The sequence below is a fragment of the Crocuta crocuta genome, unplaced genomic scaffold (assembly GCF_008692635.1).
Source record: "Crocuta crocuta isolate KB4526 unplaced genomic scaffold, BGI_CrCroc_1.0 scaffold110, whole genome shotgun sequence".
Lineage (NCBI taxonomy): Eukaryota > Metazoa > Chordata > Mammalia > Carnivora > Hyaenidae > Crocuta > Crocuta crocuta.
In genome coordinates this window covers 190,438-203,936 of record NW_027527386.1, presented here as the reverse complement: position 1 = coordinate 203,936, position 13,499 = coordinate 190,438, and the positions used below count along the sequence as shown (strand labels likewise).

The 13,499-nt window shown below is 49.4% G+C and overlaps 1 protein-coding gene across 1 annotated transcript in view; it reads left to right on the top strand.

Moving 5' to 3' along the window:
• Positions 1 to 13,499, top strand: part of VAV1 (vav guanine nucleotide exchange factor 1) — a 46,290-nt gene that overhangs the window by 23,719 nt on the left and 9,072 nt on the right. The window contains exons 8-22 of the mRNA XM_077776114.1: positions 140 to 243; positions 795 to 894; positions 1,607 to 1,702; positions 1,902 to 1,970; positions 2,213 to 2,299; positions 2,396 to 2,481; positions 2,633 to 2,765; positions 3,081 to 3,190; positions 4,232 to 4,333; positions 4,560 to 4,657; positions 4,739 to 4,761; positions 4,933 to 4,978; positions 7,618 to 7,754; positions 8,065 to 8,130; positions 12,388 to 12,421. Of these exons, the coding sequence (XP_077632240.1) occupies positions 140 to 243; positions 795 to 894; positions 1,607 to 1,702; positions 1,902 to 1,970; positions 2,213 to 2,299; positions 2,396 to 2,481; positions 2,633 to 2,765; positions 3,081 to 3,190; positions 4,232 to 4,333; positions 4,560 to 4,657; positions 4,739 to 4,761; positions 4,933 to 4,978; positions 7,618 to 7,754; positions 8,065 to 8,130; positions 12,388 to 12,421 (1,291 nt within the window). The remainder of the gene's footprint in view (positions 1 to 139; positions 244 to 794; positions 895 to 1,606; positions 1,703 to 1,901; positions 1,971 to 2,212; positions 2,300 to 2,395; positions 2,482 to 2,632; positions 2,766 to 3,080; positions 3,191 to 4,231; positions 4,334 to 4,559; positions 4,658 to 4,738; positions 4,762 to 4,932; positions 4,979 to 7,617; positions 7,755 to 8,064; positions 8,131 to 12,387; positions 12,422 to 13,499) is intronic.

Genomic DNA, 13,499 nt, shown 5'->3' with positions numbered 1-13,499 from the left:
CCGGTCCCTAGCCCTCCTGGGTCCCTGTCCAGTGGGGACACCCTGCTGGCTCCACCTGTCCCTGGAGTGTGGGGGTTGGGAGTTGAGCACTGTAGGATGGGCCTCCTGAACCCCAGCCCCCACTCCTTCCTCCGAGTAGGACCTGCTTCGCGTGCACACTCTCTTCCTAAAGGAGATGAAGGAAGCCCTGGCTGCCCCCGGGGCGCCCACCCTCTACCAGGTTTTCATCAAATACAAGGAGAGGTGAGAGCCCGCTGGCCAGCCCAGACCCCTGGAAGTCACCCTGGCCTGTCCACACCGGGCACATGGAAGACCTTGCCTTCAGAGACTGCTGGATAGGCAGGGCTTCTCCTTCTTCACTCATGGGCAAGGGACTGCCCGTTTGTAGGTCGGCCCCCAGCTCTGCCTCTGTCGGGCTGTGTGGCACTGCAAAGTCACTTAACCTCTCGGAGTGCCTGCTGCCCCATCTGTAAAATCCATGTCGTGCAGGAATGTACCTCCTAGGGTGTGGTGAGGATGGAATAAATTGACCATGAAGTACTCAGCACAGGACCTGGCACAGTGACTGCTCTATAAGTGTTAAATGAGTGAGCACTGAGGAGACACTATACCAAGTGCTAAGAGCTTTCCATGCTTCAGTAGCTCCATGTGGGAGGTGCCACTGGTATGCCCATTTTACAGATGGGGAGACTGAGGCTCAGACCATCTGGGAAGAGGCGGGGCCTGGGCTCATACCCAGATTGGCCTGCCCAGGGTACGGGCCACCATGACCCGGCCGCCTGTCCTTCCGCCAGGTTCCTTGTCTACGGCCGCTACTGTAGCCAGGTGGAGTCAGCCAGCAAGCACCTGGACCATGTGGCCACAGCTCGGGAGGATGTGCAGATGAAGCTGGAGGTGGGGCCCGGGCCCTGTCTGGGGGATGCCCTCACTCCTTCCCAGGCCCCAGGGGCAGCAGGGAGGAGACTGAGTTGATGGCGCTACTCTCCGCCACAGCCCAGCCAGGCAGCTGCGCGCCGAGGGTTTGGGGGGGAGAGGCACTGACCAGTTGAATGGGAGAAATGGAGCTGGAAGAGGTGGGCGGGAGCACTTAGCCCTGACCCCAGCTGAACCCCGACTCTGGACTCAGTCCTGACCCTAGGCTGAGGTCCTGACCCTGAAATCAACTCTGACTCCAAACTGATCCCCAGTGCAGCCTGCGCTGAGTCCCAGCTGTGCCCCACGTCTGGGCTGAGCTTCAACTTCACACAGAGCCCCGATCCTGGGCTGAGCCCTGTCTCCCCCCGACCCCCGCCTGGACCAGTGTGTTTAGTGGAAGCACAGACAGGGCAGAAATGAGGAGAGGCCGCCTGCATGCACCGCACATCCGGCCTGGTCGGTCCCCACTGTGGGGACCCTGCAGACCTGTCTGCCCCTCGCTCCCTCCCCAGCTCCACTCAGCTCATGGAGTCCTGGACTTCTGCCTCGGGCAGTGTTTACCAGCCTTCCAGGAAATTCTTCCTTCATTATGTCCCCGGGGATGGGGGTGGGGGAGATATGATGCTTCAGGTTCTAGAAAGATCCATACCTGTCTCCACCTCATCTTGCTCATCACTTTCTCATCCCCCAGGAATGTTCTCAGCGAGCAAACAACGGGAGGTTCACCCTGAGGGACCTGCTGATGGTGCCCATGCAGCGGGTGCTCAAGTATCACCTCCTTCTCCAGGTGCACAAGTGGGGGCCCCCAGGCAAGGGCGTGGTCTGTCTACCCCTCCGCCTCCTAGCAGTGGGCGGAGCTGTCTTCCAGGGGCTGGGCTCCAGGGCCCTCTGGGAGGAGGGAGGAAGCTGTCAGGCCAGGCTTGTCTGGAGGGTCCCCAAGAGGAGAGGGCAGGCCCGGGTGATGTCTGTCTCCGTGGGCCATGCAGGAGCTGGTCAAACACACGCAGGATGCGATGGAGAAGGAGAACCTGAGGCTGGCCCTGGACGCCATGAGGGTGAGTGGTCACACAGGCGTGTGCACATTCATGTTAGTGCGGCGCCGGCACGCGGTCACACCCACGGGCAACCCCTCCTCTCATCCATGACGATCCGCCTGTGTGACCAGTGAGTGATTCCCAACGACTCGTACCCTTTCTGTGCCTCCTGCCAGCCCCTGGTGGGGGCTGACCCCCTGTGCCCAACCAGATAGGGGATTGGGCAGAGTGGGGGCCCAGGCTCACCTCTGCCCCACCCCCAGGACCTGGCACAGTGTGTGAATGAGGTCAAGCGGGACAATGAGACGCTGCGGCAGATCACCAACTTCCAGCTGTCCATCGAGAACCTGGTGAGGGGGCAGGGCGGGGGTGTGGCCGGGGGGGTGGNGAGGGTGTTTCCTCTCCTCCTTGGTGGCCCCTGGCCAGACCCCCTTCCTGCTGCATAGGACCAGTCTCTGGCGCACTATGGCCGGCCCAAGATCGATGGGGAGCTCAAGATCACCTCAGTGGAGAGGCGCTCCAAGATGGACAGGTAGGCGGAGCCAACAGGTACGGGGAGGAGCCGGGGCGGAGGCAGGGCCCGATTNTGGACGGGGGGAGGGGGGGGCAGGAAGGTGGAGAAGCTGGGAGGGGGAGGAGCTGGCTGAGGGGAGCCAGACTCCCCTGACCCGGGTTGCTCTCAGGTACGCCTTCCTGCTCGACAAAGCTCTGCTCATCTGCAAGCGCCGAGGGGACTCCTACGACCTGAAGAACGTTGTGGACCTGCAGAACTTCCAGGTTCGAGATGATTCCTCTGGAGAGCGAGAAAACAAGAAGGTGGGCTGCGAAGCCAGAACGGGGGTCCCCAGTGCTGAGAAGCCCCAGTGTAGCTTGAGGCTCTCTACTTGACCTTTAGAGTGTGTGTGTGTGTGTGTGTGTGTGTGTGTGTGTGTGTGTGATATTTTATATTTGTGCATGTATATTTTCTCCCGGGCAGACCCTTCCAAGGGGACCCATGCCCAGTTCTCCTAGGGGCAGAGAGGCTGTTATAAGCCTGACCCTTTTCTCCCCACAGGGGTAGGGGTGAAGAGGGTGTGTGGCCCCGTCCTCTGCAGACTGGGCGCCTTCATTCTGAACCCTCCTTCCCTGCAGTGGACTCACATGTTTCTCCTGATCGAGGACCAAGGCTCCCAGGGCTATGAGCTGTTCTTCAAGACACGAGAACTGAAGAAGAAGTGGATGGAGCAGTTCGAGATGGCCATGTGAGACCCCCTCCTCCTCCACCCTTCTGTCCTCAGAGGACGCTGCAATGGACCGGGCCTGAGAGGCAATTCTGTGCTCCATTCTGTAGGGCTCCTCTGAACCTTGTTTCCTCATCTGGGAAATGGGAAGGATAGGCTTTTAGTGCTGTCTGCTTCCTCAGAATGCCAGTGTGAGCTTCAGCCACGAGCCTGGACCCCTCCTCCCCCTCCTCCTCCTCCTTTTCTTCTTTTTTTAAAATTTTAAAAAATATTTATTTATTTTTGAGAGACAGTGTGAACAGGGGAGGGGAAGTGAGAGAGGGAGACACAGAATCTGAAGCAGGCTCCAGGCTCCGAGCTGTCGGCACAGAGCCCGACATGGGGCTCAAACTCACAAACTGCAGGATCATGACCTGAGCCAAAGTTGGATGCTTAACCAACTGAGCCACCCAGGCACCCTTTTTTTTCCTTCTTAATGTTTATTTTATTTATTTTGAGAGAGAGGGTGTATGTGAGGGAGGGGCAGAGAGAGAGAGAAGGAGAGAGAGCATCCCAAGCAGGCTCTGCACTGTCAGCACAGAGCCCAAAGAGGGGCTCAATCTCACGAATGGTGAGATTGTGACCTGAGCCAAAATCAAGAGTCAGATGCTAAACTGACAGATCCACCCAGGCTCCCTTTCTTCGTCTTCCTGGGATGAGATTCACATAATGAAAATTTAGCTATTTTAAAGTGTATGATTCGATGGCATTTAGTACATCACAATATTGTGCAACTGCTACCTCTATCTCGTTCCAAAACATTTCCACCCCCCCAGAAGGAAACCCTGCACCCATGTGGTAGTCAGTCCCCACATCCCCTGCTCCCAGCCCCTGGCCACCACCAACTGGTCTCTGTCTCCACCCAAATGACCATCGGTGGATGGATGGAGGTATGGTCTGTGGTTTATGCAGCATATCCAATATGGTGGCACTGGTACATCCAAATGGCAGGACGTGTCACTACTTCATTCCCTTGTGTGTCTGAATAGTATTCCATCATGTGGAATTCTCTCCCCTCTCCAGCTCCAACATCTACCCTGAGAACGCTACTGCCAACGGGCATGACTTCCAGATGTACTCCTTTGAGGAGACCACGTCATGCAAGGCTTGTCAGATGCTGCTGAGGTAGGGCTGTGGGAGGGTGGGCCTGGGCATGGTCAGCTCTTCCTCCCAAGAGGGGCTTCTCTGGCTGGCTGTCCCCTGAGTGGGGAGGTGGGAGCTCTCTTGAGCTTCAGCTTCTTCGTCTCTCTCTTGCCCTAAAGAGATCCCAAGGGCACCCTTCACGTTGTTGGCAAAATGATTGGCTGTGTCAACATCACTGACTTCCCTTAATCTCCCCTTGGCATCCCAGAGGCACTTTCTATCAGGGCTACCGCTGTCATCGGTGCCGGGCACCTGCACACAAGGAGTGTCTGGGAAGGGTCCCTGCATGTGGCCGACATGGGCAAGGTACCAGCAGCGGAAGAGGGAGGTGGGCTTGGTTCTGCGCGGGGGATTTCCCATCCTGACTATCTCCTTTTCCCTCCATAGATTTTTCAGGAACCATGAAGAAGGTAAGACCCCCATTCTCCTTTCTCTGTATGAAAAATCATGGGGGGTAAGGGAGGGTGACCCAGGAGACCCCAGCAGTGGGCGTGGCCCTTTGCTGAGTGCTCACGTAGGAGCTGAGGAGGCCCCAGGCTGGACCTAGTAGCCACACTTGCTTTTTTGCTGTCTCCCTCCAGGATAAGCCACATCGCCGACCTCAGGACAAAAAGCGGAATGACCTGGGTGAGTCTGAGGTGGGTGGGCATTGTGTGGGGCAGGAGGAAACCTGGGCTCTGCCCCAGATCTCATCAATGATATATTAATGATCATGTAAGGTCCTGCTTGTCAAGCTGTGATCCATTTGTCCTAGAAACCCGAAAGAAATTTAAAAATAACTAACTCAGGACACCTGGGGGGCTCAGTCAGTTAAGCGTCTGACTTTGACTCAGGTCATGATCTCACATCTGTGGGTTCGAGTCCCGTGTCAGGCTCTGTGCTCAGAGCCTGGAGCCTGCATCCGATTCCGTGTCTCCCTCTCTCTCTCCTCCTCCTCTGCGCACTCTCTCTCAAAAATAAATAAACATTTAAAAAATTATAAAAAATATAAATAACTAACTCAAATTCTTTCCTTGCTTCGCTCAGACTCTGGGAAGAGAATGCACGGAGCGGTAGCCATCCCTGTAAAGATGCTTTTTCACCACCCAGTTTTTCTTCCTTGCCGCCTCTTTCTCCTTGCTCCCCGACTCCTAAAGGCTTAGCCGCTAGGCACACCTCTGATGGTTCTTACCTCCTCTCCTCTTCATTCCGTGCCACAGAATCTTATCCTAATCTATGGGTTCAGCAGAGAGCTCCCACCTTGAGGATGCGGAAGCGGAGGGCACGGACTCATTCCTATGTTAATGAACTTCGTGGCATCCCAGCAGGGATGAGTGCCTTGTGTTCGGGGTCTACTGTATACGTTGTCATCTGGGGCAAAGGATGTGCCTCTCACCCTCCAGAAGCCCTCGGACTGGTAGTGAGGGGCAGACTTTCGTTAAGACATTACACTGTAGTGGGCAAAGTAGAGGATTTTCTGGAACCATAAAACCTGGGGGACTTGATGAATCAGAGCCTGCAGGGAAGGCTTCTCAGAGGGGGAGATATTTAGGTGGACATTCGATGGATGAAGGGGTTAGACAGGTGAGGAGGAGGGCAGAGGTATTCCAGGCAGAGGAAATAGCATGTGCAAAGGCTAGGAGGCAGTGGGCGGCGGGGGAGGGCAGGCAGCATTAAAGACGTGAGAATAGTTTGGTGTGGCTGAGGAAGTAAACCCTTTGCTCATAATCATATCGAGTCAGTGTAAAGGCTCAGATCTCTTTTTTATAGCACATTAATTTTATTTTTATTTATTTATTTTTTTACAAATAGTTTATTGTCAANGACACTTAGGCTCTTTCCATGTTTTGGCTATTGTGGAGAGTGCTGCTATGAACATTGGGGTACATGTGCTCCTATGCATCAGCACTCCTATATCCCTTGGGTAAATTCCTAGCAGTGCTATTGCTGGGTCCTAGGGGAGTTCTATTGTTAGTTTTTTGAAGACTCATATCTCTTATCTATCCTTATCTATATTCATATATAGATGTCAATACCAAAGATCTATAGGTATCTATAGTCTATATCTATAGCTAGATATAGATATATCAGCTTTATTTGAAATAAAAAAATTAGAAACAAATGATCTCAATAGGAGAAATGTATATACAATTATATGTAGATTAATATGCATTGTATAATCAGTTTTATACAAAAACGTATGTCAGCTTTATTTGCCAAAACCCAGAAACAACGCAAATGTCCTCAATAAGGGGAAATATTTATAAGTGTGTGTATGTGTGTAGGGGCACCTGGTGGCTCAGTTGGTTAAGTGTCTGACTCTTGATTTTGGCTCAGGTCATGATCTTACGGTTTGTGAGTTCAAGCCCCACATCGGGCTCTATGCTAACAGTGCGGAACCTGCTTGGGATTCTCTCTCTGCCCCTCCCCTGCTCTCTCTCTGTCAAAAATAAATAGATAAACATTTAGAAAAATAAGTGTGTGTATATTTTATGTTTATATTTATGCATATCTATGTATTAATACACACACTTATACATATCCATTATATGTATATAATCTTTGAGATAGAAAATACATACTGTAAGGTGTATAAAGTGAGCAAATCTTAACTACATGTCTCCATGAATTTCTACCCCTGTAACCACCACGCAGATCAAGGTATGGGACATTTCACTGAATTCTAGAACCACACCGACCAATGCAAATTGAAATTAATTTAAATGACCTTACAGCTCCTGGACTCAGCCACATTTGCCACATTGCGAGTTCTCGCTCACCGCCTCTGGCTAATGACCGCCCTGCTGGACAGGAGAGATTATTGAACTCCTCTGCCACACAAGCTTTTACCAGTCAGCACTTCCGCTCAGTACGCCACCTGGCTCTCAGAGAGAACCACTCAGACCCCTAACATCATAGATTAGTTTGCCTTTCCTTGAACTTCATAAAAATGAAACCATGTGGTCCTCTTCCTGTGTCTTGCTTCTTAAGTCAGTGTCATGTTGGTGAGACTCACTGAGATGGTTGTTTCTGACGGCAGTTTGTTCACTGCTGTGTCATATTCCATTGTATGATTGTATCACACCCAGTTCATCCATTCCATTGAGGCCACTGGGTTGTCTTCAGTTTGGGGCTGTTGTGAAGAAAGCCTGTCTAGGACTCCCGGTGCACACGAGGGTTCGTCTCTTTTGGTCTCTGATTTTCGCCGTCCTGGTGGGAGATGAGACTCAGGTTTGAAGATCCCTGACCACCAACCGCACTGAGCCGCCATCTTCCCTCCCCTCCAGGCCTGCCCAAGATGGAGGTGTGTCAGGAATACTATGGGCTGCCTCCTCCGCCTGGAGCCATTGGACCTTTTCTACGGCTCAACCCTGGGGACATTGTGGAGCTCACCAAGGCTGAGGCCGAGCAGAACTGGTGGGAGGTACTGGCTGGGATGTCGGATGATGGAGAAGGATCTGAGTGTGGGGTCATGGGCGTAGGCAGTCCTGGGAAGGGGAGGCGTCTGGGGAAAGGATTTCTAGGGCTGGGCCGGCCCTTCTGAGCTGGCCGTCTTCCCAGGAGGTTGATAGTGGCTGGAACTCTGTGGGTCATGCAGGCCACAGAGAGATAGATGGATAGGCAGTTGGCCATTGTGTGCAAAGATGAGCACACACACACGCGCGCGCACACACACACACATACATGAATGCAAGTAACTTCTCTGTCCATGTCTTTCCCTCCCGGATTTTTAGGGCAGGAATACGGCTACCAATGAAGTTGGCTGGTTTCCCTGTAATAGAGTCAAGCCGTACGTGCATGTAAGTTCCTCAAATCTGGATGGAGCGAGGGCAAGCGGGTCTGGAAGAGGGTCCTGCGAGGGTGGGAAGCCTTGAAGTAACACCCCTGAGATAGCGAGGGGCTGTCCATCAGGGCAAGTCATTCCCAAACCCCTCTTTCCGCCTAACATGCCGACTGAGCCGAGTGGGGGGCGAGCACAAGAAGAATGATGACCAATCCTCTCCCTCTGGATTCTTGTTGGATGAAGGTCTCTCCTTACTGGAGAAGGTCAGGGGTTGCCAGAAGGCTGGCCAGGCCCTGGCTTCCTTTCAGAGGCAGCGAATGCTGCCCATCGGGCTGCCTGCCCCAGCCCCTGTGGACACCCGTGCCGGGTCTCTGCTCACCCAGCCCCTGCTCTGTGATGACCTCAGGTCTCTCCCACTCTTCCCAGACCTCTCCCCTCCCTACAGATACCCCTCTGCCTGCTTCGCAGCCCAAATGGGAACCTGCAGAGGGAAACTCCCATCTGTTGCTTGATTTTTGTATCATTTCAGACTTCTAGAAAGGTGGCTGGAGCCATGCAAGCAACTCCAAGTAGCCTTTCCCAGATTCGCCAGCTGCCACATTGTGTCCCTTTTACTCTCTTATTTGCTTTCTCTGCACATTTTACTTTATTTTAAAAAGTTACGAGACATTTAAAAGTAAGTTTACAGATATATTTTCCCATCACCCTTAAATACCTCCTAAAAATAAGAACTTTTTGGGGCGCCTGAGTGGCTCAGTCAGTTAAGCGTCCGGCTTTGGCCCAGGTCATGATCTCACAGTTCGTGGGTTCAAGCCTCACGTCAGGCTCTATGCTGACAGCTCAGAGCCTGGAGCCTGTTTCAGATTCTGTGTCTCCCTCTCTCTCTGCCCCTCCCCCGCTCATGCTGTCTCTCTCTTTCAGAAATAAATAAAACATTAAATTTTTTTTTAAATTTTAAAAAAGAACAAGAACCTTTTCTTACATAACTATAGCAAGATTTTAACAACCATTTGACACTTGACCTTGACACGATAGTATGATTTAATCTGTAGACATTATTTAAATTTTGACAGCTTCCCTTAAATTGTCTTTTAGAGATTTTTTTTTTTTCTTTTGTGGCCTGGAGTCTTAGAGGTTTCTCCCCCATGGAGCTATGCATTTTCAACTTCTTTGTTCTGTCCAAGTCCAAGTTTATTAGCAGATGTAAGGATGAGCTGTCTCCTATTCTAGCAATTAATCAATCAACCTGTCAATCAGGCGTCTATGTATCTAATGGCCATCTATATATCTATCTGTGTCTCTGTATATCCATCAATCATTTATGTATCAATCTATGTACCTATCTATGTATCAAGCATCTGTGATTCTATGTAGGTGTCTGTCTAATTGCTAATCAATCAGGTATATATGCATGTATGTTACTCAGGCAATGCTCCTGGATTCTTATTTTAAAATTTTCTCAGTTTTGGGCAGCAGGGAGCCTGTCAGACTGGCTCATGTGTCCTTTTGATATGTCCCCGTCATGCTCTGAGCCGTTCCTTATTTTCTGGCACAAACCCAGACTTACCTTGTACTTTCCATGCCTCAATCTTGGAATCCATTGTTTTTCCAAGGAGCCCTGGTGCCTTCAGTGGGACATGGCATTCAGAAGCCAAGATCTGGGCTTGTCTCCAATTTCTGCCTCCAAATGTACTGCCTTCTCTCTCGTGACAATGAAGTCTCTGAGAAAAGACAGAAAAAATGACAATTCCCCTTTCTACTCGAGGATTCCATCTTCCTGGTCCCACCTACCTTACAAGATAGCTACTATTATATTTGTTTTCTGTGTGTCTGTCTGGAATTTCTTAATGCACATACAAATAGATTACAAATAGCGATTCTCACTTCCCCACGATTTACTCAGAAGATTTAATACTATTGTGCAGCCCCCTGCTTGCCCCTTAATATATCTTGGGATCTTTTCCTCTTGCGCGTAGACTATTTTGTTCTTTTTTTCCCCTTTAAAAAATTGAGCTGAAATTGAAAAACATAAAATTAACCATTTAAAAGTGCACATTTCAGGGGTATATAGTACATTTTGTAATCACTTCATTTACGTGAAATATCTCACATAGGTACATCCATAGGAACAGAAAATGGATTGGTGCTTCCCAGATATTGGAAGTGGGGGACTTCTGGACTGTTTAATGGGTGATATACTATGAGTTTTCTTTTGGGGCGATATCTCAGAACTAGATAGAGGTGATAGTTCCTCATTTCTTTCTATTACTATTTTTAGTTTTGTTTTATATTTTAAAATTATTTAATGTTTATTTTTGAGAGAGAGAGAGACAGAGCACAAGCAGGGAAGGGGCAGAGAGAGCAGAAGACACAGAATCCAAAGCAGGCTCCAGGCTCTGAGGTGTCAGCACAGAGCCGGATGTGGGGCTCAGACTCATGAACCGCAAGGTCATGACCTGAGCCAAAGTCGGACACTCAACCAACTGAGCCACCCGGGTGCCCCATATTTTTGTTTTATTTTTTCTAAATTTATATATATTTTTTATTTTGAGAAAGAGTGCAAGTCAGGGCGGAACAGAGAGAAAGGGAGAGAGAGAGAATCCCAAGCAGGCTCCACACTGCAGCACAGAGCCAGACGTGGGGCTCGAACCCACAAACTGTGAGATCATGACCTGAACTGAAGTCAGATGCTCAACTGACTGAGTCCTCCCAGGCGCTCTGTATTGTTACTATTTTTCAAATGATGGTGAAGCACACATAATATAAAATTTACCATCTTAGCCATTTTTGAGTATACAGTTCAGTGGCATTTGGTACATTCGTATTGTATAACCATCTCCACTATCTGTTTCCAGAACTCTTTTCATCCTGCAAAGCTGAAACACCAACTGCACCCCTCCCCCAGCCCCAGCTCCCCCATCTACTTTCTGTCTCTATGAACTTGACTCTTCTAGGGACCTCAGAGGAGTGGTATTTGTCCTTTTGAGACCAGCTTTTGCACTGAGCATAATGTTTTCAAGGTTCACCCATATCGTAGCAGGTGTCAGAATGTCCTTCTTCTTTAAGGCTAAATAATATTCAGTTGTGTGTACATACCCCGTTTTGTTTATCAGTTCATCTGTTGATGGACATGTCACCTTTTGGCGATTGTGGATAATGTTGCTATGAACATGGATGTGTAAATATCTCTTTGAATCCCCATTTTTAATTCTTTTGGGTAGATACCCAGAAGAGGAATCACTGGGTCATATGGTAATTCTATTTTTAGATTTTGAGGAACTACCATCTGTTTTCCATAGTAGCTGTACCATTTCACATTTCTGCCAGTAATGCAATTAAGTTTCCAATTTCCCTAAATCCTTCCCAACACTTGTTCTTTTCTTTCCTTTTCTCTTCTCTTCTTTTCTTTTTCTTTTTTTTTTTTGAGAGAGAGAGAGAGCATGAGTGGCAGAGAGTGGCAGAGAGAGAGAGAAAGATAATCTCAAGCAGGCTTCACATTCAGCACGGAGCCCAGTGAAGTACTCGATCTCACGACCCTGGGATCATGAACTGAGCCGAAATCAGGAGTCAGATGCTCAAACAATTAAGCCACCCAGATGCCCATATTTTTAATTTTTGAAGACCCACCATCTGTTTTCCTTAGCAGCTGTACCATTTCACATTTCTGCCAGTAATGCAATAAGGTTTCCAATTTCCCTATATCCTTCCCAACACTTGTTATTTTTCTGTTATTGTTTTTATTTGTTTTTTCTTTTTTACAATAGTCACCCTAATGTGGTGAATGTGTGCACTTTTACCTTCATTTAGACCAGGGGTTGGACTTTCTGTAAATAGATAAAATCGATTTTCATGTTGGCAGGTCAGATGCTCTCTTTTGTGACTTCTCACCTCTGCCAAAGTAGTGCAAAAGCAGCAACAGACGATGTGTGAATGAGTGAGCGTGGCCATTACACTGAATTTCTGGGCCTTGGCACGTGCCTTTCACCCCATCTTCACATGCCGGGCAACATTATTCTTCCTTTGACTTTTGTCAACCATTTAAAAATGTAAAATCCGTTCTTAACTTAAGGGTCACGCTAAAACAGTGGCTGGACGACCCTGATTGGAAGGGGACCAGTGTCTCCCATTAGATGCTGAGGCTGTGTCTCCAGTGCCTGATATATAATGGGCACTCCGTGAATGAAGGCAGAGAGAATGAGGGAATGGCTGAAATACCTGCCATCTGTTGCTAACCTGGGCTCTTTACCCTAAGTCTCAGTCTCTGTGTCCCCAGGGCCCCCCTCAGGACCTGACTGTTCATCTCTGGTGAGTGGAACTACCTTTCTTATTTTCAGCCGGGGCCCTCTGGGGTGGGTTCCCCAGCTGGGCACGGAAGGGGCCTCCAAACCAAATATCTTACTCAGCTTTTGAACTCTGGGCATTGACTGCTGGATCGAGCCCTGGGTCCAGGGCTGCTGAGGAGCCGGCAAACAAAAGCAGGTCCCTGACTTTGGGAGATTAGGGTCTCACTGGAAGGAAAATGAGGGAGGTGATGTTAACAGCAGCCCATCGCCCCTGTTTTTTTTTTAAACACCTAGCCTGTTTTTTTTTTTTTTAATGTTTATTTTTGAGAGAGGGAGACAGAGCATGATGGGGGAGGGACAGAGAGAGAGGGAGACACAGAATCCGAAGCAGGCTCCAGGCTCCGAGCTGTCAGCACAGAACCTGACGCGGGGCTCAAACCCACAAACCACAAGATCATGACCTGAGCCGAAGTCGGACGTTGAACTGACTGAGCCCCCAAGGAGCCCCCTTCGCCCCCGTTTTTTGAGCACATGTTGCACGTAGAGAAGTGAGGGATGAATGTTTACAGTGTTACTTCTAGATCCCACTGATGGGGCTCAAATCCTGAGTCCAACATTTCCCAACTGTGTGACCTTGGGCCAGTAAGTCAACCTCTCTGTGCTTCAGCTTTCCTTTCTGGCAAATAGATTAATACCAACATCTGCTTCATAGGGCTGTTACCTGCGAAGGGCTTAGTCCTGTGCCTGGCACACAGAAGCACTTTATTATCCGTTATTCGATTCGGTCTATTATTATTGTGGCCATCTTGTTATGATGACCTTTCATCAATTCTAAAATGTACCTTTTTTTTTTATGATTTAACATCTCTCACATTGGAATGGCTCTTACAGTCAATGGAATATCAATGTTCTGCCTACTTTTATAAGTAGTAGTTTTTATTTCATAACAGCTGGTGAAAGAACAGTGCATTTACGATCACTGGCTTCCTAGGTGATGCAACCCCGGGACCATTTTTATAGCGGCTATTTCAGTACTATAATGAGCACATTGAATTTTCATACCAGCCCCTTGCTACAACTCTTCCCTTTTGGGAAAGAAGGA